At 36.8% G+C, this 27608-nt stretch overlaps 3 protein-coding genes, 1 long non-coding RNA gene and 1 other non-coding gene across 11 annotated transcripts; 1 reads left to right on the plus strand and 4 right to left on the minus strand.

Moving 5' to 3' along the window:
- Positions 1–457: 457 nt before the first annotated feature.
- mRpS17 (mitochondrial ribosomal protein S17) lies at positions 458–1285 on the plus strand. Its single transcript, XM_034979374.2, has 2 exons — positions 458–805; positions 900–1285. The coding sequence occupies exons 1-2, from the start codon at positions 680–682 to the stop codon at positions 1236–1238; spliced, it is 465 nt and encodes a 154-aa protein (XP_034835265.1). The 5' UTR covers positions 458–679; the 3' UTR covers positions 1239–1285.
- A 565-nt stretch (positions 1286–1850) lies between these two features.
- Positions 1851–4344, minus strand: LOC117991764 (uncharacterized). Its single transcript, XR_011237898.1, has 2 exons — positions 4203–4344; positions 1851–3068 (listed from the first exon to the last, which is right to left on the minus strand). It is a non-coding gene; the product is annotated as an uncharacterized lncRNA (long non-coding RNA).
- An 812-nt stretch (positions 4345–5156) lies between these two features.
- Positions 5157–16773, minus strand: Fcp1 (RNA polymerase II subunit A C-terminal domain phosphatase Fcp1). 3 transcript variants are annotated; one of them, XM_069505631.1, is made up of 12 exons: positions 16525–16773; positions 16116–16263; positions 15250–15387; positions 14671–14921; positions 12634–12776; positions 10969–11317; positions 9960–10195; positions 9386–9531; positions 8727–8870; positions 7728–7864; positions 6916–6965; positions 5157–5354 (listed from the first exon to the last, which is right to left on the minus strand). In XM_069505631.1, the coding sequence occupies exons 1-12, from the start codon at positions 16740–16742 to the stop codon at positions 5221–5223; spliced, it is 2094 nt and encodes a 697-aa protein (XP_069361732.1). In that variant the 5' UTR covers positions 16743–16773; the 3' UTR covers positions 5157–5220. The 3 variants fall into 3 exon arrangements, with proteins under 3 accessions (XP_069361732.1, XP_034835256.1, XP_069361733.1); XM_034979365.2 differs by having other exon boundaries at positions 5157–5357; XM_069505632.1 differs by lacking the exons at positions 5157–5354; positions 6916–6965 and having other exon boundaries at positions 7729–7864; positions 8727–8865.
- Positions 11888–12016, minus strand: LOC117992141 (small Cajal body-specific RNA 8). The gene has a single exon (XR_004674988.1). It is a non-coding gene; the product is annotated as a small Cajal body-specific RNA 8 (non-coding RNA).
- Positions 16774–18234: 1461 nt separating the features above from the next.
- LOC138403713 (gastrula zinc finger protein XlCGF57.1-like) lies at positions 18235–25795 on the minus strand. Of its 5 annotated transcripts, none has more exons than XM_069505299.1 (5): positions 25734–25795; positions 25132–25520; positions 24603–24688; positions 23898–23941; positions 18235–23813 (listed from the first exon to the last, which is right to left on the minus strand). In XM_069505299.1, the coding sequence occupies exons 2-5, from the start codon at positions 25327–25329 to the stop codon at positions 22255–22257; spliced, it is 1887 nt and encodes a 628-aa protein (XP_069361400.1). In that variant the 5' UTR covers positions 25330–25520; positions 25734–25795; the 3' UTR covers positions 18235–22254. The 5 variants fall into 5 exon arrangements, with proteins under 5 accessions (XP_069361400.1, XP_069361399.1, XP_069361403.1 ...); XM_069505298.1 differs by having other exon boundaries at positions 25730–25788; XM_069505302.1 differs by having other exon boundaries at positions 25132–25427; positions 25734–25777.
- Positions 25796–27608: the final 1813 nt, after the last annotated feature.

The raw sequence follows: 27608 nt of genomic DNA on the forward strand, positions 1-27608 counted from the left end.
AGAATAATAAAAACCTTTCGAGCCTGTGCAACAAAGGGTAGAAGTCGAAGTGAAATGCATGAAATGTGAATATTTACCGTTTTTAGAAACCTGCAACACTACGGTGAAAAACACTGAAAATGTCACTGGTCCAACCTCTTGCTCTCGCTTATGCAGTATGCTCGGCATTCAAAGTCGTAACTTCCACGGAATGAAGTTAATGTAGGGCTCTCTCTACCTAATCAGTACAAAAACAGTGAGAGCGCCATACTAACTTTATTCCGCGGATAAGTTAGTACCTATAGCCACTAGCGCTTTCTCTGTTACGTACCCATACCCATACAAATGATACAGAGAGAGCGCTATACTAACTTCATTTCGAGAATAGGACATACAGAAGTCATTAGGAGTATTAGGACAGCCACAGCCTTCTTTATTGTAAGTAAAGAAAAAGAAGACTATGGGACAGCTCGATCGACTTTTTATCATGATCAAGATCTCGTTACTATATTATATTTGATTACTTAACAGTGGCAACACTGGATAAATAAACGTCAGTGTCAACGGTCAATCATCATGACATCAATTTTCTTTTCTTAAATCAAATCACAAATGCAAATCTCAATATTTTATAAATAAAGATTTGTGTTTCTGCGGCTAGTTTACGAAATCAATTTTTTATAAATTCATAATAAAAATAATGACTCGTCATATAACAGACGCAGCCAAAAAGTTTCTGTTATTAGGTCAATGTGTTCCAACCGTAAAACAAAATGCTACAAAAATACGTGTAAAGAGGTTAGAATTGGATGAAAATTTACTCATGGTTAGTATTTACAGTACATTTAACAGTTTTAGGATCTAGGATTTTAATGAAGATGTAAATAGTCAAGTTTAATAAACAATAGTTTTTCATTCAGTATTTCAGAAAAGACGACTTCTATTATTGTCATGATCCTGACATGAAATGTAAAACAGGTGATATAGTTCTAATACAAAAATTAATCACACATGAAGTCAAAGAGGTTGTGTATCCATTTGGAGACATAACTGATCCAGTCACAGGCAAAAAAGTTGCCAAAGAAAGGTACCGTGAAGATGTAGACAAGGAGGCTGAAATATATGGAAAATTACAATCGAGTTTCGACTACAATAAAGCTCCTCCTAGAGGCTGGCAAGATGGGAAGAAAGATTTCACTTCAAAACCAACTTACACAAAATTCCATGTATTTGATGAAAATGATCCATATGCTCTGTAATGTGTTGTTAGTGAGTTGTAAATAGTCATTAAATGTAGTTAATTATACATGCTTTTTATTTAATGACGATAGATAATAATTGAAGATTAATCAGTACCTTTATTATAAATGCGAAAGTGTGTTTGTTTGTCCTTCAATCACGTCGCAACGGATTGATGTGATTTTTTGCATGGGTATAGATAAAGACTCGCAGAGTGAGAGCCAGTCCACACGGCGCGTTGCGTCAGCGTTGCGTCGACGCAGCGCTACCACTGCGTTGTTTTACATACAAATAACCAAGGTGTTCACACGGCGCGCTGCGTCGTCGCAACGCACACATGACGGACAGCAGCCCCCGAGACGAAGCGGGAGGGGGTGTACTCGTGCGACGTCGGAGCGTCAGCGCTCAGTTGCTTGTGCGTTGACAGAGAGGATACACGGAAGCTCATTTCGTTTTACGTTTACGTTTTTGTATTTAGTTTTATTTGCAGGGTAATTAGTTTTATTTGCAGGGTAAAATGAATACCATTGAAGAAATTGACATAGATTACTTGATTACATTGATACAGGAAAGGGAAATTATATGGGACAAGTCAAACGTAGATTTTAAAAATAAAAATTTAAAAACAAAAGCCTGGGAAGACATATCAAAAGTTTTATTTCCTGATTACGAGAATTTCACAGCTGAACGAAAAAATAAAGTTGGTGAGTTCACAGTACAGATATTTATGTTTTTTTTATTTAAGAGGGCTTTCAAGATTTTCTTGCACCGCCAATTCCGCGATCAGTACAAAATTAATATCTCGACACTCTAAAATTTTAAAACTTAGGGAATTTAGATTAGCGTGAGTACTATTTTATTACTTAGCTCAAAACTAACCTAGACTACGCTGAGTAGGTATAAAATATTATTTTTTTACTGATCGCGGAATTGGCGGTGCAAGAAAATCTTGAAAACCCTCATAATACAATTATACCTTATTTAGCTGCCAAGGCAGAGTTCCTCTAGTCATAAAATAGGTCGCATATTGCTGTCTTATGACATTCGGTGCTGTCTGTTCTTCATGTACGGGTTGTATTGGGAGAAATTCATCAACACTTATAGCAAATTTATCTCTTTGTCTAAAACCATCTCGATCAGCGACAAAATTGTGTAATACACAACATGCTTTTATAATGTCAGTAGCGAAGTCATAGGACACGTCTATCGGTCTGTGAAAAATGCGCCATTTGTTAGCCATAATCCCAAAAGCGCATTCGACATATCTTCTGGCTCTGCTTAGACGGTAATTGAAAACCTTTTGTTGTAAGTCGAGATTTTGACCGCCATATGGACGCATAATATGTTTGCTCAGTCCAAAAGCTTCGTCACCCACAAATACATACGGGGTTGGTATATTGCTACCAGAGAGTGGCTGGGGTTGAGGTAGTGGTAAGTTGTTGTTAATCATTAGCTCGTACAGTTTAGAATTTTGTAATATGGTTGAATCGCATTCTTTTCCGTATGCACCGATGTCGACAAATACGAATTTGTAATTTGAATCCACAATAGCTAGCAACACAATCGAAAAAAAGGCTTTATAATTAAAAAAAAGTGAGCCACTATTTGCAGGATTACACACGCGGATATGTTTGCCGTCGATGGCACCAACACATTGAGGAAAATTTGCCTTTACATCAAAACCCCTCGCTATTGTTTGGAAACTTTCAGTTGTCAGTTCAGGGATGTTGTCTCGAAGAAGATTGGTCCATATAGCACGACAAACTCTTTGTATTATATATGCAATAGTAGATTTTCCCCGTTTGAATTTGAAATGTAAATCAGTTATTGAATTTCCACTTCCTAGGTATCTGAAAAGAAAATAATTATTATAATATGCATTTATGAGATAGATAGATACCCGAAAAAAAATACTGACATATTCAGACATCGATAGCAAATAACTTTCTCTATGTAACCAATTAATTCTGGAATCGCGAAAAAAATAGCAGCTGTTGCATACATTTTGATTCAGTAGGTATTGCTTTTTGTATGTAACAGCTGTTATATTTTCACGATTCCAGAGTCGGTCACATAGTGTTTGTTAACGATATCTGAATATGTCATTAAATTTTATCGAGAAATTCACTATGTATAAATTATTAAATCATGTTTACTATTGGTTTTGCAGGTAATGATTTAATAAAAAAATGGAGAAGTGTAAAAGATAATTACTTCAGATATTCAAAAAAATTAAAAGAAGCATCAAAATCGGGCTCGGGCGCTACGAAACTGAAGAAGTATCATTTATACAATCAACTCCTTTTTTTGAGAAAAGTGGAACAAAATGCCACCGAATCTAGCTTAGACTCGCCTAGAGAAATCAACAATGAATCTACGTCTACAAATGATGACATTACCACAGACAACACTCCGCGCTATGTTCCAGTCGCGCGCAAAAGGGCAATGCAAATGGATGAGTTTGAAAGAGAAGGACTAAAACTTCTCAAGGAGCCGGAAAATCGCCATATGTCCTTTTTCAGAGCTATATTGCCATCTATTCAAGAATTTTCCGACCGAGAAACTCTCCGTTTCCAAAGTAAAGTTATACAAATTATAGATGAAATGCGGTATGGACAAACATCATCATATGTGAGTGGCCCATCAACGTCTCACCAACCACCATATGGGTATCAAACAGCAAATTTTCAAAGTACATACATTTCTGATTTTAATAATTCAATTACATCTCCAGAAACATCTCAAGCAAGTGAAGAAACTGAATACGATTTTTCTAATTTGTAATTACTGGATGATATCTCTCTTAAATAATGTCTAAATTTAAAATTATGACAATTGCTGATTATTTGTGAGTTGATTACTCTCTTAAATAATGTCTAAATTTAAAATTATGACAATTGCTGATTATTTGTGAGTTGATTACTAATTAAACAAACCAAAAAAACTGTTATATTTTTATTACTTAAATATATTTATATAGTTACCTTAAAGTGATTCCCAGCATTTCTACTGGTTCCACTGGATTCCTCATATTAGTATAGTTTTTTCGTATGTGTGGTTCTAAGGACTTCAATAAACATTCGAAGCTGGATACACTCATTCTAAAAAAATTATAAAACTTCTTTTCGTCTAATAGCAACTCCCGATATTCTAAAAAAAAAAACTGTCCATCACGATTTCTTAATGAAATGAAAGGACTGATCCAGTACCGTCTTGTGATCTTGCGTCGATTTCGGCGGTGACGTAGTAATAGGAGCAATGCTAGACGTCTTTTCCGATCCATGATTTGCTATAGACTGACTGCGAATTTTTTTCAAAATACTTGCCGCAACTGTGCGTCGCCGCTGCGCCGACGGAACGTTGACTGCGTCATAGTAACGCTGCAGCGCCCGTGTGGCCGGCTATGCGTCAAAATATTTGCGTTGCGACGACGCAACGCAACGCAACGCGCCGTGTGGACACGCTCTGACATAGGCTACTTTTTAACCGACTTCAAAAAAAGGAGGAGGTTCTCAATTCGTCGGAATCTTTTTCTTTTATCCTGGAAAATAAGTTCCCACGGGATTTTCAAGAAACCTAATTCCACACAGACGAAGTCGCGGGCATCAGCTAGTACTGAAATAAAAGTTAGCTTTTTCCCCATGGCTTAAGTTTGCATAATTTATAGCCTTTAGCACTGGGATAACGTAGCTATCTATCAGTGAATTTTCAGAATTGGATCATTAGATCACCACTTCAATCCAAACATAAGGATGGTGCAGAGCGGCAGGTAAGGTAGACCTGTCAGGACAGGACTTGTGTGCTTATTGCAGCTCTAGTCTGCTCAGCTGAGCTTCACTCCAACCAGCTATCAGTGGAAAGACACCCATAAAACTTGGTGTACTATATTAGGTGTGGTGTATTTAATATTTGTAGAAGCTGTTACATAAATAAGAATCACAAATTCAAAGAACATTTTATTAACACAGAGGTATTTGTACAATGGGATGGTATGGTGTTGCATCAGTCCTGTGCAAGGAATTCTCTTTCGAGCGCAGCTCCCATGAGGTTCCATGAGCTATCGTCGTCGTCTGGCGGAACATCATCGTCGGAGGGCGGCGTTGCAGGCCTGGGCCTCTTCCGTGGTCTCTGCCCATCTTCTAAAAACAGATTACACATTTACGGTGGATGTGGGTAAGTGGGAAAGCGATCTCCCGCATCCGTAGTAAAAATGGGGGTGCCACAAGGTTCCATCTTAGGACCTTTTCTGTTCCTCATTTACATCAATGACCTTCCTTACCTCGCTAAGGACAATTACGGGATAATCTTGTTTGCTGATGATACATCACTTTTATTTAAAATCAATCGATACTTAACAACTTTTGATGAAGTAAACAATTCTCTCACCAAGGTAGTACAGTGGTTCGAAGCTAATAACCTGCTTCTCAACGTGAAAACCACTGTGCAACTTAATAATGAGGAATTAGATTTAGTGGATACCGCTATTTTTCTTGGAATAACGTTAGATGCAAAACTTCAATGGGGCTCTCATATAAATAACTTATCGAACAGACTTAGTTCTGCCGCATATGCGGTAAAAAAGATTCGCCAGTTGACAGACATAGAAACAGCGAGACTAGTATATTTTAGTTACTTTCACAGCATTATGTCATATGGTATATTATTATGGGGTAATGCTGCTGATATTAATTCTATTTTTGTGCTGCAGAAAAGGGCTGTTCAGCCATATACAGTATGGGGCCACGACAGTCGCTGAGAACTAAATTTAGGGAAGTTAAAATTATGACGGTGCATAATCAATATATTTTTGAAAATTTACTGTACGTACATAAAAACATAAATAAATTTAAAAAAAAAAGTGACTCATAATATAAATACTAGAAATAAAAATAAACTTGTAATGCCCGCCTCTAGGCTCAGTAAAGTTAGCAATTCATTTGCTCGTAATTCCATACGTTTCTATAATAAGCTTCCAGAAGACATATTGGAGATGTCTCTCAACAAGTTCAAAGTGTTCATAAAACGTAAACTAATTGAAAAATCCTATTACAATGTAAAGGATTATTTAAATGATAAGCAAGCTTGGGAATGAGTTGCTTAACGACTTTGTGATAGTTCTAATAAGTTTCAATAATTTTGTAAAGTGGTGATAATAAAAAGAATACCCGGCTGAGTTTGTTGTGGGCTCTTCTCAGACCTGGGCGCGTTTGGAACCCTCGTAGCTTTAGTTTTAAGTTTGCGTTATAATTATCACCACTATATCTTACAAATCTAACACCATACCAGACAATCAATAAGAGTAATTTATTACCTATTTTGAATAAATCATTTGACTTTGACTTGACTTGATTACCTATTTTGAATAAATCATTTGACTTTGACTTTGACTTTGACTTGAATAGATCACATCTAATATGAAGCTGTGATAGCCTAGTGGTTAGGACATCCGCCTCCTAATAGCAGGTCGGGGGTTTGATCCCAGACATTCACCTCTAACTTTTCGGAGTTATGTGCGTGTTAATATCACTTGCTTTAACAGTGAAGGAAAACATCGTGAGGAAACGGAAAAAAAGAGTTCTCCATAATGTTCTCAAAGGTATGTGAAGTCTGCCAATCCGCACTTGGCCTGAGTGGTAGACTATGGCCAAAAGTTCATAAGTTGTAAAGGTTTGTATAAAAAATGCTAGAAATACTCACCTGTGTCCGAATTACTTGAATCATCATTGTCCTCTTCGTTTTCTTTTAACCTATAGAAAAAAAGGGATTAATAAAAAAAAATTGTAAGCTCATAATAATTTTTTGTTTAGTTATCACTGGCAGTTCTGGCACATCACACTTTGGAAGTGGTTTTACTTTTTAGGTACTAGATTTGCAGAAGAAAGATTAAATAGGCAACTTGAGTGACAAATTTAAATCCATACTAATATTATAAATGCGAAAGTGTCTGTCTGTCTGTCTGCTAGCTTTTCACGGCTCAACCGTTCAACCGATTTTGACGTAATTTGGTACAGAGGTAGCTTGTAACCCGGGGAAGGACATAGGCTACTTTTTATCCCGGAAAATTTAGGAGTTCCCACAGAATTTTTAAAAATCTAAATCCACGCGTACGAAGTCGCGGGCATCAGCTAGTTTAGTATAAAGAGCTTCCGAGTTGGTCAAGCATTTTGTTTGCTTGACGCTTTAGTCAAGCATTTACGTGCTTGACGCGTGATTGATTTTTTAATGTTTGATATATGAGAAAAGCGCAGTTTGCTTGATCAAGTCGCTTGACATCGGTCAACTTGATCAAGTAAAACAAATCCAATTTTGTTTCATGGTGTGCGGCTGCACCAAACGTCGGAAGGTCTTGAGGGTAAAAATTGTTTTCAGTAAGTAGCACTGATTTCACTATATATTTTGCTGACAGAAAACATTATAAAGCAATTAGCAAACCAACCAAAACCTCAGTATTCTGCTACCAGTGATAACTATTAAGATACATGTAGCAATTTTTTAAGTAAATTTCTCACCTATCTTGTGAACTGTAACTTGTCTCTAAAGCCAGTAACCGGTCTTCAGAAATATTCTCTTCATCGTCAAGATCATCGGTAGGTTTCTTCTCATCATCCGATGAACTTTCATCTGATTCATTGAAAATATCCTCCACCTGAATGAAACGGTATGAATTGTACTAAAAGCTTAAAACAAAATATAATGGAATGTCCAGATATAATATCATTCAGTGTTATGAATACGATTTTAATACAAATAACTTTGACACAAAAATAATTAATAGACAGACTAGGTACAGTACGCGGCCGAAATTAATGTACATCGGCCTTTAGAATGACATTTCGGCTTTGTAGAGCGTTGTCTCTGTCACTCATACCTATATGACGTTTTGTCGGTCTCAACGATAGAACGAGACAGTGCTCTACAAATTTGCTATCTTCTTCTAAAGGTCGGTTTGGCTGTACCTTTTTGTTTTTGTAATATCTCCACTGTTTACCCATATTCGCAATAAAGAAATTTGAATTTGACGAACATTACAACACTTTCGGCCGTGCCTAAATTGCAAATGCTGCTCTTTTTAAAATTTCATTCATCATATTGTGAGGATTGACAGACAGGGCATCTGTCAGTCCCTTTTCATGAAATTCAGTCTACCACAATACTGTGATTATCCATTGTATGTGTGCAGGTTTTTTATTGCGTAACAGTTGCATGGCACCTGTTATACTTTTCTGGGAGCAGGTGATTTGCATTCAACCATAATAATAGGAAGATCTTCTGGATTGTTGTTATGCCCCAGCTGGTCCAACCATGGTATATTGGAATTTGATTATAGTGCATCATACATAAAACTTCGTTAGCGCGATATGTAGCGAGAGATAAGGCACTGTGGCGACATCTAGTTTGCGTTGTGAGCTACTTAAGTCTCAGCGTGTGACAGCTGTAGAATCATTAGTGTAAGTTCGAGAAGCGTCATCGTTTATATGTGGAGATTACCGTAGTTTGACTAGACTCACCTCACGGTCCATGTCAGCGATGTCGTCGCTGGAGAAGGACAGCAGCGGGTTGAGGGAGTCCATGAAGCGGCCGGAGGGCGTGCGGCGGCGCGGCGCCGGCAGCGGCGGGCTGCTGCAGTGCGCGGGCGGCCGACGCGCGCTGCTCTGTCGTGCGCGACACATGTTAGTATTGTAAGATGTGTACATTGAAAATTACACCCTGCAGAAATTTTTATTTATTTTTCTCTCATGAGGCACCGCCATTACAGCAGCAGTCATAGCTTGCGTAAAGTACGAAACGCAATACAATTTTTAAGTCGTTTAGTAAAAATCAGTTCAATGTTTCAAAAGTTGTGTGTTTAAAAAAGGATTGTTGTCTAAATATACAAACTTTGTGTGTTTGAATTTTTGTGACAAAGAAAAATGTGTGTTTTTCTCAAATTCATTTGTTTATTGTTTCTTCGCCAATGGGAGAAAAGTACTATGTACAAGACTTGGCCGAAATAGCAATTAACGAACTCGTTTATTTTAAAAGGGCTCTGCTTAAAAATCACAAAATCACTTAGGAAGTCGGCCAAGGCGAAGTAATGTACATACCTGCTATTTATGGAGGGTATAGGGGTATATCATTTCAAAATATTTTGATCAACTTATGTCAAGAACCAAAATGAACATATTACCTGTCCCCCTCTCTGCAGAGGGTAGAGCCTCTCGTCGACTCGCTCCCAGCGCTCGGCGCACGTCCACAGCCACTCTGGCGTTACTACGTGCAACTTATTGCTTTTGCCTTCACCCATTTTTTTACTCGCGTTCACTTTTGCTGTGCCTACAAAGAGGGACAAGGACAGAGATTAATTATTTATAGGGAATCAAGAAGGCGCCCCCTGGAAACACGCCAAAAGCAAGTACCGCGGGCCCTCTCCCGCGATTCGGCACATATAAGTTAACGAGAGGTTGGTGAAGGTTTGTGAATATAATCCATCCATACTAATATTATAAATACGGAAGTGTGTCTGTCTGTCTGCTAGCCTTTCACGGTCCATCCGTTCTCACTCGCTTATACATATCTCCCGGATTTACTCACGTGTTTAGTCGACGTTAGCCCAACTAGTTTCGAATCCTTCCGGGGTAGGAGATTCGAAACTAATCGGGCTAACGTTGACTAAACACGTGAGTAAAGCCGGGTGTGAGATATGTATAATGGAAATCTCACGAAAGTTTAAACGCTAAAATTATCCATTTGTAGTTACTTACCAGATCTAACCGCAACCAAATGCGTGGTTTTCTCAGTGTAGTCCTGAGTAACCTCTGCCCCTAGACTCTTAGCTACTTGGTAGGCTCTAGAAGTCTCCAATCGTTGGTGCGTCGGCACTAGACCACTAAACACTAAGCTGGATCCCGCCAGTACTTTGCTCTTCACTTCCGGTATTATGAACTTGAGATCCGGTATTTGATGCTGGCCCATACCATCGTATATGTCGTAGAATTGTCTGAAAAACGGAAACGAAAAAAATTTTCAAGAAAAAGTTGATTGAAAATTTAAATTTTCGGTACATTCGGATCATAACGTATATTCTTATTGCTTAACTGCCAAAACTACAAAAACCGCGTGATAATATTTTATAGCACTAGTGCGGTAATATTCTTGTATGTAACAAATATGGCCGCTCAACTGAACAGCTGTTTTGAACATGAATTGCCTTATTGAACAATAATAATATTTTAAAGTACATACCTATTTTGGAAATAAAAGATTATGTTGTTTGCCTAGTGGTTAGGACGTCCGCCTCCTAATCGGAGGTCGGGGGTTCGATCCTCCTCTCTTTTTTCAGAGTTATGTGCATTTTAAGTAATTAAATATCACTTGCTTTAACAGTGAAGGAAAACATCGTGAGGAAACCTGCATACCTGAGAGTTCTCCATAATGATCTCAAAGGTGTGTGAAGTCTGCCAATCCGCATTCAGCCAGCGTGGTAGACTATAGCCCAAGCCCTTCTCACTCTGAGAGGAGACTCGTGCTCGTGCTCTGTAGTGAGCCGGCGATGGGTTGATCATGATGATGATTTAATTGTAATTAATAGTACAATACGTGACAAAAAAATTGTACATCGACCTTTAGAAAGAGATAGTGTTGTCTCTGTCGTCGAGACCGACAAACCGGCACATAGGTATGAGTGACAGAGATAACGCTCTACAAAGCCGAAGTCTCATTCTAAAGGTATGATGTACAATATTTCTTGCCGGCCACTGAAAAAAAACTCACTTGTGTATCCTTTTCAATATATCCTCCAAATATATTAAATAATCATCAGCGTCATCCACTTCTATCTGTCCGTCCGCAGTCTCAATCCAAACACACGGCGGAGGCTCCAAAAGCTTATCAACTTGTTCACTTTCACTTTTATCATCCAACACTTCTGGTTTATCACTTTCACTTCCCAATTTTTCACTTAAAACTATCCCATTACTACCTTCAATTGGTTTATCTTTATCATCTTTATCTTTTATATCCTTGGCATCTTTCTCTGGCTCCACATCCAAGTTGGGCATTTGTTTACTTATTGGCACTTGTGAACCGTTTTTGGCACGCGGAAATCTTGGTTTCTCTTCAGCTATAATAAAATAATTATCTGTACTTCTCATTAAAAAAAAATCATCAAACATCTCCAAGTTAAAAAACCGGCAAAGTGCGATTCAGGCTCGCACAACGAGGGTTCCGTACTACAGTCGTATTTTTTCAACATTTTGCTAGATAATTCAAACACTATGACGTTCAACGGGAAGTACCCTGTAGGTTTCTACAGGACAGACCGACAGTCAGACAGACAGACAACAAAGTGATCCTATAAGGGTTCCGTTTTTCCTTTTAGGTATGGAACCCTAAAATAAATCCCTAAATAAATAAATAAATAAATAAGTCCCGCAAATTACTATTGCGCTGGAACCATGTCTCATTAACATCGAAATGACGTCATTTTAACGTCAGCCGAAATAAAAATATACCATCAGCTCGAAACTTCAGTCTAGTGCTGACGTCACTAAAATGGCGACCATGCGCTTTAGCGATTTGCGGGACGTATACGAGGTGTTTTGGTTTTTTTGTTGAGAAGTATATTTTGACATTTGATTGATAGACAGATTATAATCTGTCGATAAGTTAGTTAGTTAATTTCGCCGTAAAAGATTGTCATCCTCGTATCTGTCTACCTTTTAAAGCTCAAAAAAAGGAAGTCTTCAGAAGGACATTTAATATCTGGATTGATAGTGAAGTTACAAAAAAACGTGATATTGCAACTTGTATCTTAATCCACAATGAATACATTACATCTAAAATTAACTAAGCTATTTAGAACAGCAGTCCTATAAAACCGCCTTAAGCTTTACTTAGCCTGAGCAACATATTATTACTACAATAGTAGAAAGGTGAAGGAGGAACCAGGTGTAAAATAACCGGCCAAGTGCGAGTCAGGCTCGCGCAATGAGGGTTCCGTACTACAGTCGTATTTTTTCGACATTTTACACGATAATTCAAAAACTATTATGCATAAAAATAAATAAAAATCTGTTTTAGAATGTACAGATGAAGACCTTTCATATAGTTATCTCACTTCGAAAGTTGAAAATACTAATTATTAGTTCATGAACACAATTAATTTTTTTTTGTGTGATCTAACCCTAAATTCACGGTTTTCAGATTTTTCCCCAAATGTCAGCTATAAGATGTACCTACCTACCAAATTTCATTCTAGGTCAACGGGAAGTACCCTGTAGGTTTCTTGACAGACAGACAGACAACAAAGTGATCCTATAAGGGTTCCGTTTTTCCTTTTGAGGTACGGAACCCTAAAGTAGTGGTAGATGCATCCGACTATTCAAAAGTACTTGTAAAAGTTTATTCGAATAAAAAAGATTTTTTTTTTTAACTTACGCAAAGGTGGAGGTGCATTGATGTCTCCAGTGGACTGGAAAAATGAGTAGGGCCTGACGTGAATAAGATTTGAAGCATGCCTCCACACATCTTCCCTGTCATCTATTATGCATACCATGTTGTCACCGCAGGGGAAAAGTGCCCTGAAAAATATCATTTTGACTGTTATATTTAATTATAAGTAATCCTTTTTATATTCCTATCCTATCGCTCTTTGGGGAAGGCCTATGTCCAACAGTGGACGTCCACAGGCTGATGATGATGATGAATCCTATAATGTTAAATATTGGCCCCGATTCTCTAGTCTCTCTCTTAACTAAATTTAGAGTATCTGCATCCTTTTTTTTTTACTAATGCTAAAAAAGGAACGGAACATGACTTTCACATTTAAAGATTCTAAATTTTAGTGCACAATACAAATTTAAACAGTAGGTTCGCGAGTGCGTGCTAAAATCACGGGTTTACCATCTAAAAATTAAATTTAGAAATGTCAAACTGCTTCTGTCCTTTTCATATTACAATAGTAAGAAGAGGGTGCGAATACGCTAAAATTAGGTGGTGCTTAGAATCGGTGCCAATAACATGCTTAATGCAACCTTATGCTCCTAAAAAAAGCATATTATACAGTCGCAGACTATGTAAACGATAAAAAAAAGCTTGGATTTGACTCGCTCCAGCAATGCACAGGCTGCAATGGCTTGTATAGTACGGTATAACATTGTAAATTGAAAAATTAAAAAGAGCAACCGCAGAGTTTCTTGCTGGTTCTTCTCGATAGGAACGGCATTCCGAACCAGTGGTAAATTAAAACTACCTGACTATTCATAAGTACTTGTAAAAAGTTTACATGAATAAAAAAACGTTCTATTCTATTCTAATACGATAATTGACCATAAGAACACGTTTATTGAGCTAAGTAGCAAAACATGACAGTTCAACAATTATAGTTTTTTATCTACCCTCATCTTTTATTACAAAAAGGTAAGCAAATGATGTAGGTTTTTATACATGACAAATCCTTTTTAGGGTTCCGTAACGGAAGTGTTGTTTGTTATGTGCGTTTTAATTAGTTGAATATCACTTGCTTTGACGGTGAAGGAAAACATCGTGAGGAAACGGCATGCCTGTGAGTTCTCTATAATGTTCTCAAAGGTGTGTGAAGTCTATCAATCCGCACATGGTCAGCGTGGTAGACAATGGCTGAAACCCTTCTCACTTGAGAGGAGACCCGTGCTTTGTAGTGAGCTGCTGCTGATCATGATGATGATATGACAATCACAGCAACTTCTGCAAGTTTTAAAGTTTTATTGCTAGTGGACTGTTGGCTGAACAGCATATTTTGTGTATAGTGAATTTATTTTATTATTAGACTAGCTTACGCTCGCGACTTCGTCCGCGTGGACTACACAAATTTCAAGCCTCTATTTCACCCTCTTAGAGGTTGAATTTTCAAAAATCCTCTCTCACCGTGTGCCTACGTCACAATAGCTCTCTGCATGCCAAATTTCAGCCCAATCCGTCCAGTAGTTTGAGATGTGCGTTGATAGATCAGTCAGTCAGTCACCTTTTCCTTTTATATATTTAAAGACTAAGCAGCTTTTGCTGATGCATCTATATCATAAGTGTTTTGAGTTTTCCAAATGTTTGTCCAATCTATTCTTGAACTGGTTAACAGAGCTTGACATAACTACATCCTTGGGCAATTTACTTCATATGTAAACAACTCTGTTAGGGTCAGAAAGTGTTTTAATGGATTTGACGATGCCAGTTGATATTGTAGCTTCATATTATGTCCTCTTCTTAGTCTAAGATTGCTCTTTCACACTGGTCAAGTGCGGATTGGCATATCATTGTCATATAATATATCGATTTCTGCAAGTTTTCTAGCTAAAATTAAGCTACACAGTGCAAGTGACTTCCCACAGCTACCTTGTGCATGTTATATTGCCAGTGGACACTCAACACTGGCCAAGTGCATTGTGCTGGTCTGGCACTACAAAAAGCAACCAAACAAGAAAAGAAGAAAAAAGTGCTCACTTCAAATTGGCAGATTTAGTCCTAGGGTCAAAACACTCATCCCTCGATAGTATCCTGTGTGAGAAATATTTTTTCTGAGGGTCCAATAGTTCAGCGATCGCATGCGCGTACTGCCTCGCACCAAACGTGCACACATGCAGCTCATAGTTCTTTGAGGCTGACTCCAGGAATTCCTCAGTTTTAGGTCGTAGCCTCGTGTGACACCATCTGCCTTGGTTGCCTGGACCTCTTAGGAAGAAGTGTAAGACACCCTGAAAGAGTAAAAATCCATATTGCATTCATCATCGGTACTGATATTATAAACGTGAAAGTGTGTCTGTTGTCTGTCTGCTAGCTTTTCACGACCCAAAAGTTTCACCGATTTTGATGAAATTTGGTACAGAGTTAGCTTACATCCCGGGGAAGGACATAGGCTACTTTTTATCCCGGAAAATTAAAGAGTTTCCACGGGATTTTTAAAAACCTAAAACCATGTGAACGAAGTCGCCGGCATCATCTAGTATACTATAATATTTAAAAATTCTGAATTTTTAAGGATCTCAAAGCATCTCTCTATAATTTAGCTACCACAGAGTATACCTTCAAGTTAGGAGGTATGTTATCATTGGTGGTGTGCACCAGGGTCTGGTCGAGGTCCACAAGCAGCACCAGCTTACGATCCTTCAGGAGGCGGTCGGCATCCTCTCTGCCTAGTTTCCGAGCCAACTCTTCAGAAACCTGCAATAATTATTCCAGATGGCAGACGAAAATACTGCATCAATTCTTATTACAATCTCAAAATGTTGTGATTGGTCGAATTCATAGTATTTTAGTACAAAGCATTGTAGTCAATAATGAGCGAGGGCCAACCAATCAGAGGTGATTTTGATCGTGACATTGTAGACTGTAGTTGTCATTTTACCGTAATCGAGCCCCAGATAATGGTATCGATTTGGATGCTGACTAAATTTTATGGTATTCAGTATTCACATCTTTTTCTTACTAATGTAGAAAAGGACAGACAAACCCATTTTAGCTAACAAGGTTCACTAATAAAGTTGGGAAAAAACTAAAAACTGATGTTTCTAAAAAAGAACTAGTAGGTACATAGGACAGGTTTTTAGTTCATTTTTAGTTTGGTCCTATAAAGTAATTATAAGAAACATCAATTTTTGAAAATTGACAACCAATATCAAACCTTAGGTGCTCATCTCCTGCATTGGTTATTAAATTTCAAGGCTAGCACTAAAATGTATAAATATTTATCTACTAGATTTTGTTTAGTTATGTATTACCTATTTAAATGTACCTATTTGAAAGATTGACCCAATTTTGATGATACCTACTTATTGGGAAGGTATTTTCCATAGTTATTATTTTATTCACCTTATTTTGGGGGTTTGATGTAATAATGAATAAGGAATGTAAAATAGAATTATAACGCAAATAATTATAATAATTAATACCTTTAACTCAGGTACCGAGTGTACCATAGGCACGACCGCAACGTCGTGTTTTTGTATCTCGTCGGCGCGTAAATCGGCACCGCATTCTGCGCACATTTCTTTCATCACCGTCGGGTGGCGACATTCTTCTAGGTCTGCTATACAGCTTCTAGAAGCATTGTATCATGCATCATGTATGAATCTATTCTTTATAAAAAGTAAACAATAAACATTGCTAAAACTTTATATTCGCGCCCAAACATTTTGACTTACACATTGAAGTTTGTTTTGACTTTATACAAATTTCAACTACTAAAAAAATATCTAAATATTTTATAAAAACTAAAAACAATAATTTATTAATTCAATTATGTGTTTAATTAACTAGTGACACTATAAAAGTATCTAAATACAATATGACGTCACTTACCCAGGATCTGCAATGTCGCCTTCCCTCACCTTGATGGACACAATAGTGCCAGCGCGTGTTACTTTATATTTCTTTATTTCACCACTATCACCCGACGAATCGCTGTACAAAAATAAAATTTGACCATGCGACACAAAAGCACCTTCCTTAACTTTCCATTTCACAAGTTTTAAAGGCTTTTCCGATGGAACAGAAATAGGCATACTTTTATCGGCCATCTTGAACGGAAATTGCGCGCTTCAACTAATAGCAGTACTCCCATTGGTCCACGAGAAACAATTTTGGCGGCAAGGTAATTTCTACCAATAACATTACAGTATTTTATCGATCGAGTTTTCATATCATAGACACCTAGAGTTAAGTACGCAGATTAGCAAACAAGCTATGCATGTCGCACACAGGTTATAAAATATATTAATTATTTCCAATCAGTAGAAACGGGTAACATTGGTATAATATTGAGGGCAGCGAGCATGCAGTGATTATTTGATTAATATTTATTTTGTGCTAAGATAATATACCTAGTACCTTAATAAGATAGGTGCCCTCAAAAGTTTTTAAACAAAATATTACAAAATTAATACCCTTATTTTGTACAGAATCTGACTTTTTATGCTATGACAATATTACACCATAATTTAGAGTAACTTTGTGAATGGAACATTTTTGTGAATATATTAGGTACAATAAAACTTTAAACTTAAATAGCATGCGTCCCACGAGAAAATTTTGACTACCTACGCGTTTACTCGTCTTATCTTTATGAATACCTAACACGAGAAAATGCGTAACTACCTAAGCAAAATTTTTCGTAGGTCGCATGTTAGGCCCTCAGATGAGGCTATTAATCGCGGTGAAATGTCTCGTAAATTTTTTTGACTCCATGGCCCCAGGGTCTCCACGGCAAACGGAACAAAAATGTAACTCTCGATATGAGAGGCTTACTTGCGCCGCTTGCCGTTTTCAGCTATTTCTGCTGTGGCTCCCGGTCTTGATACTGTCTCCCTGATATGACACAGGGCCAATGTGTCAACACAAGTTGCGTCCGTCCCCGTTCCCAGGGAACCAGCGTCAATCCATCAGGTCTCTTGCCATCGTCCCGATTTATAACCCCTGCCGGCTCAATGAGCGAAGGAATGTCTATGGTGGCAAGAGCCCTTTTGATCGTATCGTATAGAGATCCATGCCTAAACAGCTTACCAGAGCTGCTTTGGCAAGAGAGTCCGTGGATTCCAAATTTGTCAACCTCTTTTCCACACCGACATCTGTGTGTGTGGCACATGGCACAGTCACGGTAATGCTAAATTACCGTGGCACAGTGGTGTTCCCAATATGAGACCTAGAGCCACACGAAAATTTTCGTTATCTAAAAGTGTGCCAAGTGTGACAAGGCATGAAGCCATTACCCAGAATCCATTTCAGATTACCCACATTACTTACTGCCGCGTACCTACTGCACATCGACCTTTAAAAGGAGATAGCAGATTTGTAGAGCATTGTCTTTATCGTTGAGACCAACAAAACGTCACATAGGTATGAGTGACAGAGATAACGCTCTACAAAGCCGAAATGTTATTCAAATGGCAGATGTAGCCGATGTACATTACTTTCAGCCGCGTCCTGTACATATTCTTATACATTTATCTTCGCCGTTAGCACTGCGCGATTATTCGCTGTGGCGATTGTCCCGTGGCCTGGCGGTTAAATTTGGATATAAAAAACACAGATTGAGGTTAATATATTTAATATTAAAACATATTCCTAAAGTATAATAAAACACCGGTCAAGTGAGAGTCGGACTCACTCACGAAGGGTACCATCGTACAAGAAATAACACTACATATTTTTTACATTTTCATGGCAGCATAATATTTTTTATTATTATTTGTTGATAAACAATTAATTGTTTATTGTTGATAAGTACGGTGTTGTAATATTATGTTAACTAAGTGGGTATGCTACAAAACTATCAATATACTTATAATAAAACTGTAACAGGTCAAATTCTGTACATTGAAGATATTTTGAAATTTTTTTTTCGAGGGCACTCTATAATCGATACTGAACACAAAACTGTAATTTTTTTCATTTTTGTCTGTCTGTCTGTCTGTATCACGGCCGCGCATCACGCTGAAACTACTGAATGGATTCCAATGAAACTTGGTACGATTTGAGGTCATACTATGAGGAAGAATATAGGATACTTTTTATCCCGAAATTCAGCATGGTTCCCGTAGGAGAGGGGATGAAAGTTAAAATGTATACTGAGTTGTAATTCATTAACGCGTAGTCCGATTTCATTCATTCTTTTTTTGTTAGAAAGGGGATATTTTAAAAATTGTTCCGTAAATATTTCAAGGTAATCGGTTTTTAACCGACTGTCAAAAATGAGGTGGTTCTTTTTTCTACATCGATTTTTTCGAGGTTTCTGGACAGATTTGCAATTTTTTTTTTAAATCAACAAAAAAAGTTTTCGTGGTGGTCACATAAAAAATTCTGGATTCAACTCCTTAATCCTGATGCTGCAGGGTTACTGCCCGCCTGAGTTATCAAGATTCAGGAAGTGTTCATAGTGAATTCATATTGTAGGGACCAAGCAACGACTTTATTCTCAGACTTCAAGACTCAACTCCTCAACCCTGATGATGTAGGGTACAGCACTCCTAAACTATAATGTTTCAGGAACTGCGGATGATGCAAAATTATTTTAGGTACCAAGCATAGGCTACATTATTGAACTTCGGATCCTAACTCCTCAATCCTGATGCTGCAAAGTACTGAAGTCCTAAATCGTGGGGATTTTAGAATTTCTGATAGTGAATTGATATTTTTAAAAAAATTTAATAATTTGAATCGACTGTTAGGCGGAACGAAGTTCGCAGGGTCAGCTAGTTTATAAAGTGTCAGTTCCCATCAAGTGCTCGTTTGATTCACAACATACGGTTTAAGAGCTACAGTCAGCTGCCAGACAGACAGACGGACGGACTTATCCTTTCGAGTAAGGAACCCTAAAAACAATTACTTATGGAATTTGGTAAGTTATAAGGTAATAATTATTTGGTAAGGTATAGTTGGCAAGTTTCTATAAGGAATTCTATTTTGCCCAATAGGCTAGTTGACACTTTTTTTAAGTAGGTCTAAAATGGTTAATATTTGTCCTATTAGATCAAAAAAATTAACACTATATTTTTTTGCGCCCTAAAAACCGTAAAACTTTAATTTAAAAATATATTTTTCTTAGACAGGTGAAAACACTGTCGGCCATGTTTGGCCGATAGATTATCTGTGCTCTGACGTCATGCATTTGTAAACAACAGCATAACCTCCCAAAGTTTAATAAACATGACTTCTATACTAGTTTACATGAAAAATATAGTAATTATCGTTATTGTATCATCCGAAAATGTAAAAACGCATCGATAAAGACCACAGGAAAGTTGTGGATTAGAGTGCCCAGTGAAATAAATATACGTAACACGCGAAGACTTGCTTAAAGGGATCCTATATGACTAACGACTGCAACCCAAATTTATTTTTGCAAAGATCACTTTGTTGTAAGTCTAACTTAATAACTTATTCAATTTATAAAGAGAAAACGATAATTTTTTACGTTTACTATGAGTTTTTAGAAATATATAAAAACAAGCTTATGCTCGTGACTTCGCCTGCGTGGACTTCATAAATTTCAAACCCCCATTTAACCCACTCAGGGGTGGAATTTCAAAAAATCCTTTCCTAGTGGATACCTTCTCTTTACCTACAAAGAACACACCCACCAAATTTCATGTATCTAGGACCAGCTGTTTAGATGTTTAGGCTGTGCTTTGATATAATAAGTAGATAATTTAAAGTCCTGACAAACTTTTACAGACTTTAAATTTTATATATATGGATACTACGTTAGTCCACGCGTGACATAGGGATGACATTTCTTTGTTTACATATTTACATCATGGCTGACAGCGTTTTCTGCGTTTCAAATAAAAATAAAAATTGTATTTTTTTAAATTGGATTTATATATCCATCCTGCGTTTTTAATAATTGTTATTGATATATTTCGTTGTCTTAAGCAAAATACTATAATAAATAATCATTTATTGGACGAAATTAGATATGAGTCAAGTAGCGAATTACTTATCTTATTCCCTAAGACTTATGTTTTTCAAGATGACATTTCTGAAATTCCTTTCTCAGTGCATGTGCATCACTAATGGTATTCAAGGAGTAGGTACCTGACTATTGCGATCCTTTCAAAAGGTGGTTCCCGTTGAGTCTCACTCCCGTGAGTCACACCTCAACTCGACTCAAGAGGAATCCCTCCTCCTCCTCAAGAGGAATTTTATTTTCCCGTTGAGTCACACCTACATATTGCGTGTGTAACAAGTGTGACTGAACGTGAAAAATATTGTAGGTAGTGGTTTTGTAAGTCGGTTTTTTAATATATTATTTTGTATTTTAAGCTTTTTAGTATAAGTAGTCAGCTTGGTACCTAAATATCAATTCACCGGCAAAACTTTCCAAATCCACACGGCTTAAAAGTTCAGTACCTTGCAGCATCAGGATTGAAGAGTTGAACTCTTGGATTCCAAGTCGCAACTCTTAGAGTTGGGACTTGGAATCCAATAAGAAAGTCTATGCTCGGCATTTACAATATTATTTCAACAGGAACAGTTCCTGAATCTATATATTTTAGGAGTACTGTACCCTGCATCATCAGGTTTGAGGAGTTCCACGGTTCCATGATTACACGGACTTGGAGTGTAATCATGAAGCTGTTGCTTGATACCTAAAATATCAATTCCATTCCATTCCGGAGAAAGGCATTCCGAACCAGTGGTAGATGCATTCGAAAGTACTTGTAAAAGTTTATTTGAATAAAAAGATTTTTATTTAATTCACATCAGAAATTCCAGAATCCCCACGGCTTAGGAGTTCAAGTCGTCACAACGACCCGTGCAATTGGGTTGAAACATCGTCAAATAAAAACATCAAATTAATCGTGGTATGTACCTACTACCCGTTATTTACATTAAAATATTATAAACATTACTCGTGAAATGATAAACACCGTATTGAATTACACTAAAAAATTTAAGCGATAAAATCGATAAATGCTGTTACCCATTGAGTTCCATCCTCTAGTTCTGAAACTGTTCATCAAATCTTCACTAAAATCACAAGGTACTAACCTGATGGTACAACCTTTGTAGAAAAAAAAGTATTGTGAAAATCGGTTCAGATTTGACGGAGCTATAATGGAGTAAAATCGATAAAACATTTGATCCCCTATGCCGAAGAACCCCTATTTTTTTTCGGGATTAAAACTATCTTATAATGTTAATCCGAAGTATCAGCTACCATTGTACCAAATTTCATTTGAATCCGTTCAGTAGGTTTCGCGTGATGCGCGCACAGACAGACAAAATTCCAAAAAAAATTGTTTTGGGGTCTTTATCGATAATAATGTTTCCTCAGATTAAAATTGTCAAAATACATATATTTAATGTACAGCTTTATTATAAGTATAGATTATATCAACATAATATACTGTAAAGGAGCCTCAGTGTTAATATTGTAAAGTTGTAAACTTATTAATATTTTAATTAATTATTGTTTACAATGTAAACAATAATTCACTGAGTGAGAATGCTCGCGAGCGAGTCAGGGAGAGTTGGGTAGTCTGACGTACGTGTACAACCACACGAACCTACGCAATAAGCGTAAAAGCTTTAGCGGTGAATTCTCATATGGGCTACTAAATGATGTTTCAGTGCAGCTTTAAACTGGCATAAGTCACATGAAAATGGCTTTTCCCGAGTGTGAGTTCTCATGTGGGTTACTAAATGATGTTTCAGTGCAGCTTTAAACTGGCATAAGTCACATGAAAATGGCTTTTCCCGAGTGTGAGTTCTCATGTGATTTGCTAAGTTATTTATTGCACTTCTGTAATTACATAACTTGCATCTGAAAGGCTTTTCACCAGTGTGAGTTCTCATGTGGCTTGCTAGGTTATTTTGTGCACTTCTGTAATCACATAACTTGCAACTAAAAGGCTTTTCACCAGTGTGAATTCTCATGTGTATCATTAAATAACTATTTGATATAAACTTTTTCTTGCAATATGTGCAAGAATATGGCCCGTCACCAGTATGAATACTCAAGTGCCTCTTTAAATGGTATGACGTCGCAAACTTTTTCTCACATTGGTTGCAAGGATATGGCCTTTCACCAGTGTGAGTTCTCATGTGACTCACTAAAGTACCACTTTGTACACATTTATAGTTGCAGTACTTGCAAGAAAAGGGCTTTTCGCCAGTGTGCCTTCTCATGTGCATGTCTAAGTCACTCTTTTGTTTACATTTATGCTTGCATACCTTGCAAGAAAAGGGCTTTTCCCCAGTGTGAGTTCTCATATGCATCATTAAATGACTCTGTAATGTAAACTTATTCTCACATATTGCACACTGATACGGCTTTTCACCAGTATGAATTCTCTTGTGCTTCACTAAATCACCACCTCGTGCAGATTTATACTCGCATAAGTTACAACAGTATGGCTTTTCGCCTGTGTGAGTTCTCATGTGCTCAGTTAAATTAGTTTTATATTTAGTTTGGAATTGACAAATGTTGCAAGTAAATCGATTTACTATCCCATGACACTGCATGTGTTTTACTAGGAGACTCTGCTGTTCAAATGTTTTATGACAAAAGTCACACCTGTAGACTGTTTTTGACCCAGAAACTTTCTCTTCATTAGCGACTGGTTTAACATTTTCTATTGGAATGACTTGATTCTGACTTGTTGCTTGATAACGGATATCTTTAGACGCAACATGAAGAGTGTGCACTGTTTTTGACACAGTAACTTTCTCTTCATCAGCAACTGGTTTAACATATTCTATTGGAGGGACTTGATTCTGACTTGTTGCTTGATAATGGATATCTTTAGATGCAACATGAAGAGTGTGCACTGTTTTTGACACAGTAACTTTCTCTTCATCAGCAACTGGTTTAACATATTCTATTGGAGGGACTTCATTCTGATTTGTTTCTTGATAACCGATTTCTTTAGATGCAATTTTCTGTCTGTCACATGACCCAACAGCCTTCTGTTTTTTTGTCAACAATCCATCTCGTCTTATTACAACGTTTTTGGAGAAAACATCATGCAACATGACAAAACAATCTGTTAATCTTTTGTTTCGGAGACTGTCGTCTGTATCAACATCTTCAGTTGAGGGCACTGTTATTTCGATATTTGTCGCAAGACATAAACGCAGAGGGGCGCCTGAAATGAAACATTTTTACAATTTCTTATACTTAAAAGAAAACATCATGACTATGTTTGTTTATAAATAAAGCAGTATCTTACCTAAGGTCTGAGCAGCGCGTTCGGAAGGGCTGGGGCCTGCCTGCCTGTGAAATATATCAGAATGTATCTAAATATACTGGGGAGCCATAGCCAGAATGTAGCTGTACTGTATTTAGCAAACGAAAGGTATTATGGTACTAGTAAAAATGTACACTACACACGTACACTAACGGCGATTACGCACTGCACTTCCGTCATCCGAGTTTAATCCGTCATTCGTTAGAAAACCAGCGAACATCTAGGACATAATATTATGTCCTAAGCTACCATATAAAACAAAAAGGAACGTATTTTCATGGACTCGGATCGGATGAGTGCGTAACCGCCGTAAATGGTGGATTTTCGAGTCGAGCGTTTGTGGCGTCAGTGAGGTTATGACAAAGCGGCAGATTAATCTCCTCTATGCAAATGTAGGGAACGTGACCGACGCGGCGCCGCTGACGCTCGACTCGAAAGTGAAGAAAGGCACTTGAACTAAATTTTATTGATATTGTCAGTGGCCCTACCGCGGTTGTTTGACAGCTACAATGTCACGATCGCAATCATCTCTGATTGGTTAATGCTCACTCACTATTGGCCACAATGCATTGTTGCTCATTGTTGCAACAAGAATCGCACAAATTCAGCCAATCAGAACAATTGAGATTGTAATAATGATTGATGCAGGTTTTAGACAATCGCCCTACTGGTATACAGTATACTAACTTGTTCTCAGTGATGAGTGAAGAGGTTGAGCTCTCAGCAGTATGAGGCTCGCATACTTGTGACGTCTCACATTCACCATCACCATTCTGCCAAACACAAATCATATTCATAACATATTTTATAATTTTATTAAGTACAGCATTTTTAGGGTTCTGTACCCGAAGGGTGCCAATAGGACCCTATTACTGAGACTCAGCTGTCCGTCCATCTGTCTGTCAGAAGTCTATCTCGGGAACTGTGACAGGTAGAAAGCCACTATAACAACAAATAATAATCATTTCAAAATGGCCGCCATGAAAAAGAAAGTGTTCTTTAGTTCTCCAGTAGTTTGAGACTAGTATATAGTGAACTGTGTTAGTTTGAGCTGTGCATTTATAGATCAATCAGTCAGTCAGTCAGTCAGCTTTTCCTTTTATATATATAGATTTCTGTCCTTTGAGAGTTCTTCTCCACAACTAAACAAGCTATTATTTAATATAAACATTTTGATATTTTATAGTGAGTGTTTAATAGTGGAAAACTTCCTCACCTGGAGATGGATGTTCATATGTCGCATGTTTATAATGTGTACATGCGACATGTCATGTTCATGGACTAATTCCTCCAAACAAAATGAACATTGGAAGCGAGCACTTTCATATCCTATGGGATCCTGAACTAATTCATTGACATTAGCATCATCTTCATTAATCATTTTCATATTTTCATCAACCAACATATGAGTCATCACTTCCCTGTTGTCACCACAATACAGTCTTCAGTTTCCTCTAATTCTGTCTGTTTGCTTGTCTTCTGAGGGATGTTCCAGTCACAGTGGTCAGGGTCCTAGATTTGTCAACACCATATAACTTATTACTCTTTAGTTGATGTTTTGTGCCATAAGCGATTTACAATTATTTTTATATGTCACCTTGTTATCTGTTGAGAGAAAATAGTTAAAAGGTTGCCAGTTCTGTTGTACATCTCTTAGCTAAACTCACAGGTCTACTATCTCTTTCCGAAGAATTATGAAAGGGGTAACAATACATCTAAACGTTATTTTAGTTTAAAGTTGGGCACACTGTAGAGTTAGTCACAATCTACAAGGGCAAAGAAAGAATGCAGGTTATGTGTATGAATGTACCTACTCACTAATTCTTGTTATTCAACCAAGTACATCATCAGCACGGGCTCTCAAGCTCTCCAGACTCCAACCACACTCCAACTAAAAATCAAAGAGTATATAATCACTACGTTTTAAAAATCTAGACTACCAATCTGAATTCTTATATTATACCAAACCAATGTACTTTTTTTTTTTTTTTTTTTTTTTTAATTTATTTTACGGCCCTGGATAACAGTCCTTTAAGGCCTTTCAAAAATTTACAAATTCTAAAAATACAAAATTGCTTATAACTAAATATTATTCTAAAAATACAAAATTGCTTATAACTAATTAGTCTAACGTTTTTACACTTTATTTATAGTATTACTTATATAATTAAAAATAGACTTAAAATATGACGTTTTACACAACAAGTCCTTTACATGGCGGGGAAAATCAATTTTTTGTTTTTGTTCCATATTTATAGTGTTTAGATCACTGGCTAATATAAGTCTTTGTATGCCAAAAGCTGGACATTTGAGTATCATATGATTAACATCAGCCTCCTCATAATCACAATAGTTGCATTTTTTACTGTTTAGTATTTTTATTTTATTCAGGTGTGTTGGCACCAGACAGTGACCAAATCTCAGTCTATTCATTAATGATGTAAATTTTCTAGATTCACACTTTGTTTTGAAATACCATGGTTGTATTGGTATTTCCTTTTGAATTTCCGCATACCATTTTCCTTTATTTTTATTAGTCACATCCCACACTTCACTCCACAATTTCTTTTGTCTTATTTTAATTGTATTGCATAAATCCGTAAATGGCACTTTGATGCTACTTGAACAATCTTCATAAAAATTACTTCTTCTTGTAGCAGAATCAACCACTTCATTTCCTGTTATGCCTCTGTGGGAGGGTACCCAAACAAATTCTATATTAATTCCCCTTTGTTTTAAATTAAGTAGTACATTTTTAATTTGGAAAATAATATAAACTAATTTATAATTACTAAAATTAAAATTATTTATAGCTAAAAGAACACTTTTCGAGTCTGTTATTAAAACATAGTTATTAATTTTAAACATTAATTCTTCTTTGATATATTCCAATGCCTTGAACAGGGCAACGCATTCAGCAGTAAACACACTGCAGTCAGAGTTTAATTTATATGATCTACATTTTTTTAACTGTGAATCATAGAAAGCAGAACTTACAAAGTTCTCATTTTTAGAACCATCCGAATATATCCTATAATGATTTTTACAATTTTCTTCAATGAACAAGAGGAAGTCTAAATTGGATTTAATATCAGTGATGTGTATTCTATTTCCGAGGTTTATTACATCATAGTGGCAATCATACATAGGCCAAACGTCATTCACATTTATCTTACTAGCAATACTATGCATATAAGTCATAATCATTGACATAGTAGGTCCTTTACCGGAAAGAAGTGCTTCCGCTGTAGGTTGTAGAGTTTCAATTGATGCTTCAGTAACTTTTAATAAATCCTGTGGAAGTAATAATTTGTTTACCAAGTTGGAGTTAGCGAATAGTTGCTTCAAACAAAACTTTTCAGCCAAATAAACACGTCTCACCGGCAAAGGAGGGATACATGTTTCTACTTCCATTGAATTAATAGGTGTAGACCGCATTGCTCCACTTATTATTCTCAAACCTATATTTTGAATGACATCCAATTTTTTCAACAACGATGGATTAGTTTGCATATACGCAAGACAGCTATAATCAAAATGACTTCTAACCATACTATTGTACAACAAAGTCAGAACTTTGGGATCTGAACCCCAAAATGTACCAGCTAAACATCTAATAAGATTAATGCTTTTTAATGCATTTTTACAAATGTAGTTAATGTGAGCATCGAATTTTAGTTTTGTATCAAAAAT

This window comes from Maniola hyperantus, chromosome 20 (assembly GCF_902806685.2).
Source record: "Maniola hyperantus chromosome 20, iAphHyp1.2, whole genome shotgun sequence".
In the NCBI taxonomy this organism is placed as follows: domain Eukaryota; kingdom Metazoa; phylum Arthropoda; class Insecta; order Lepidoptera; family Nymphalidae; genus Maniola; species Maniola hyperantus.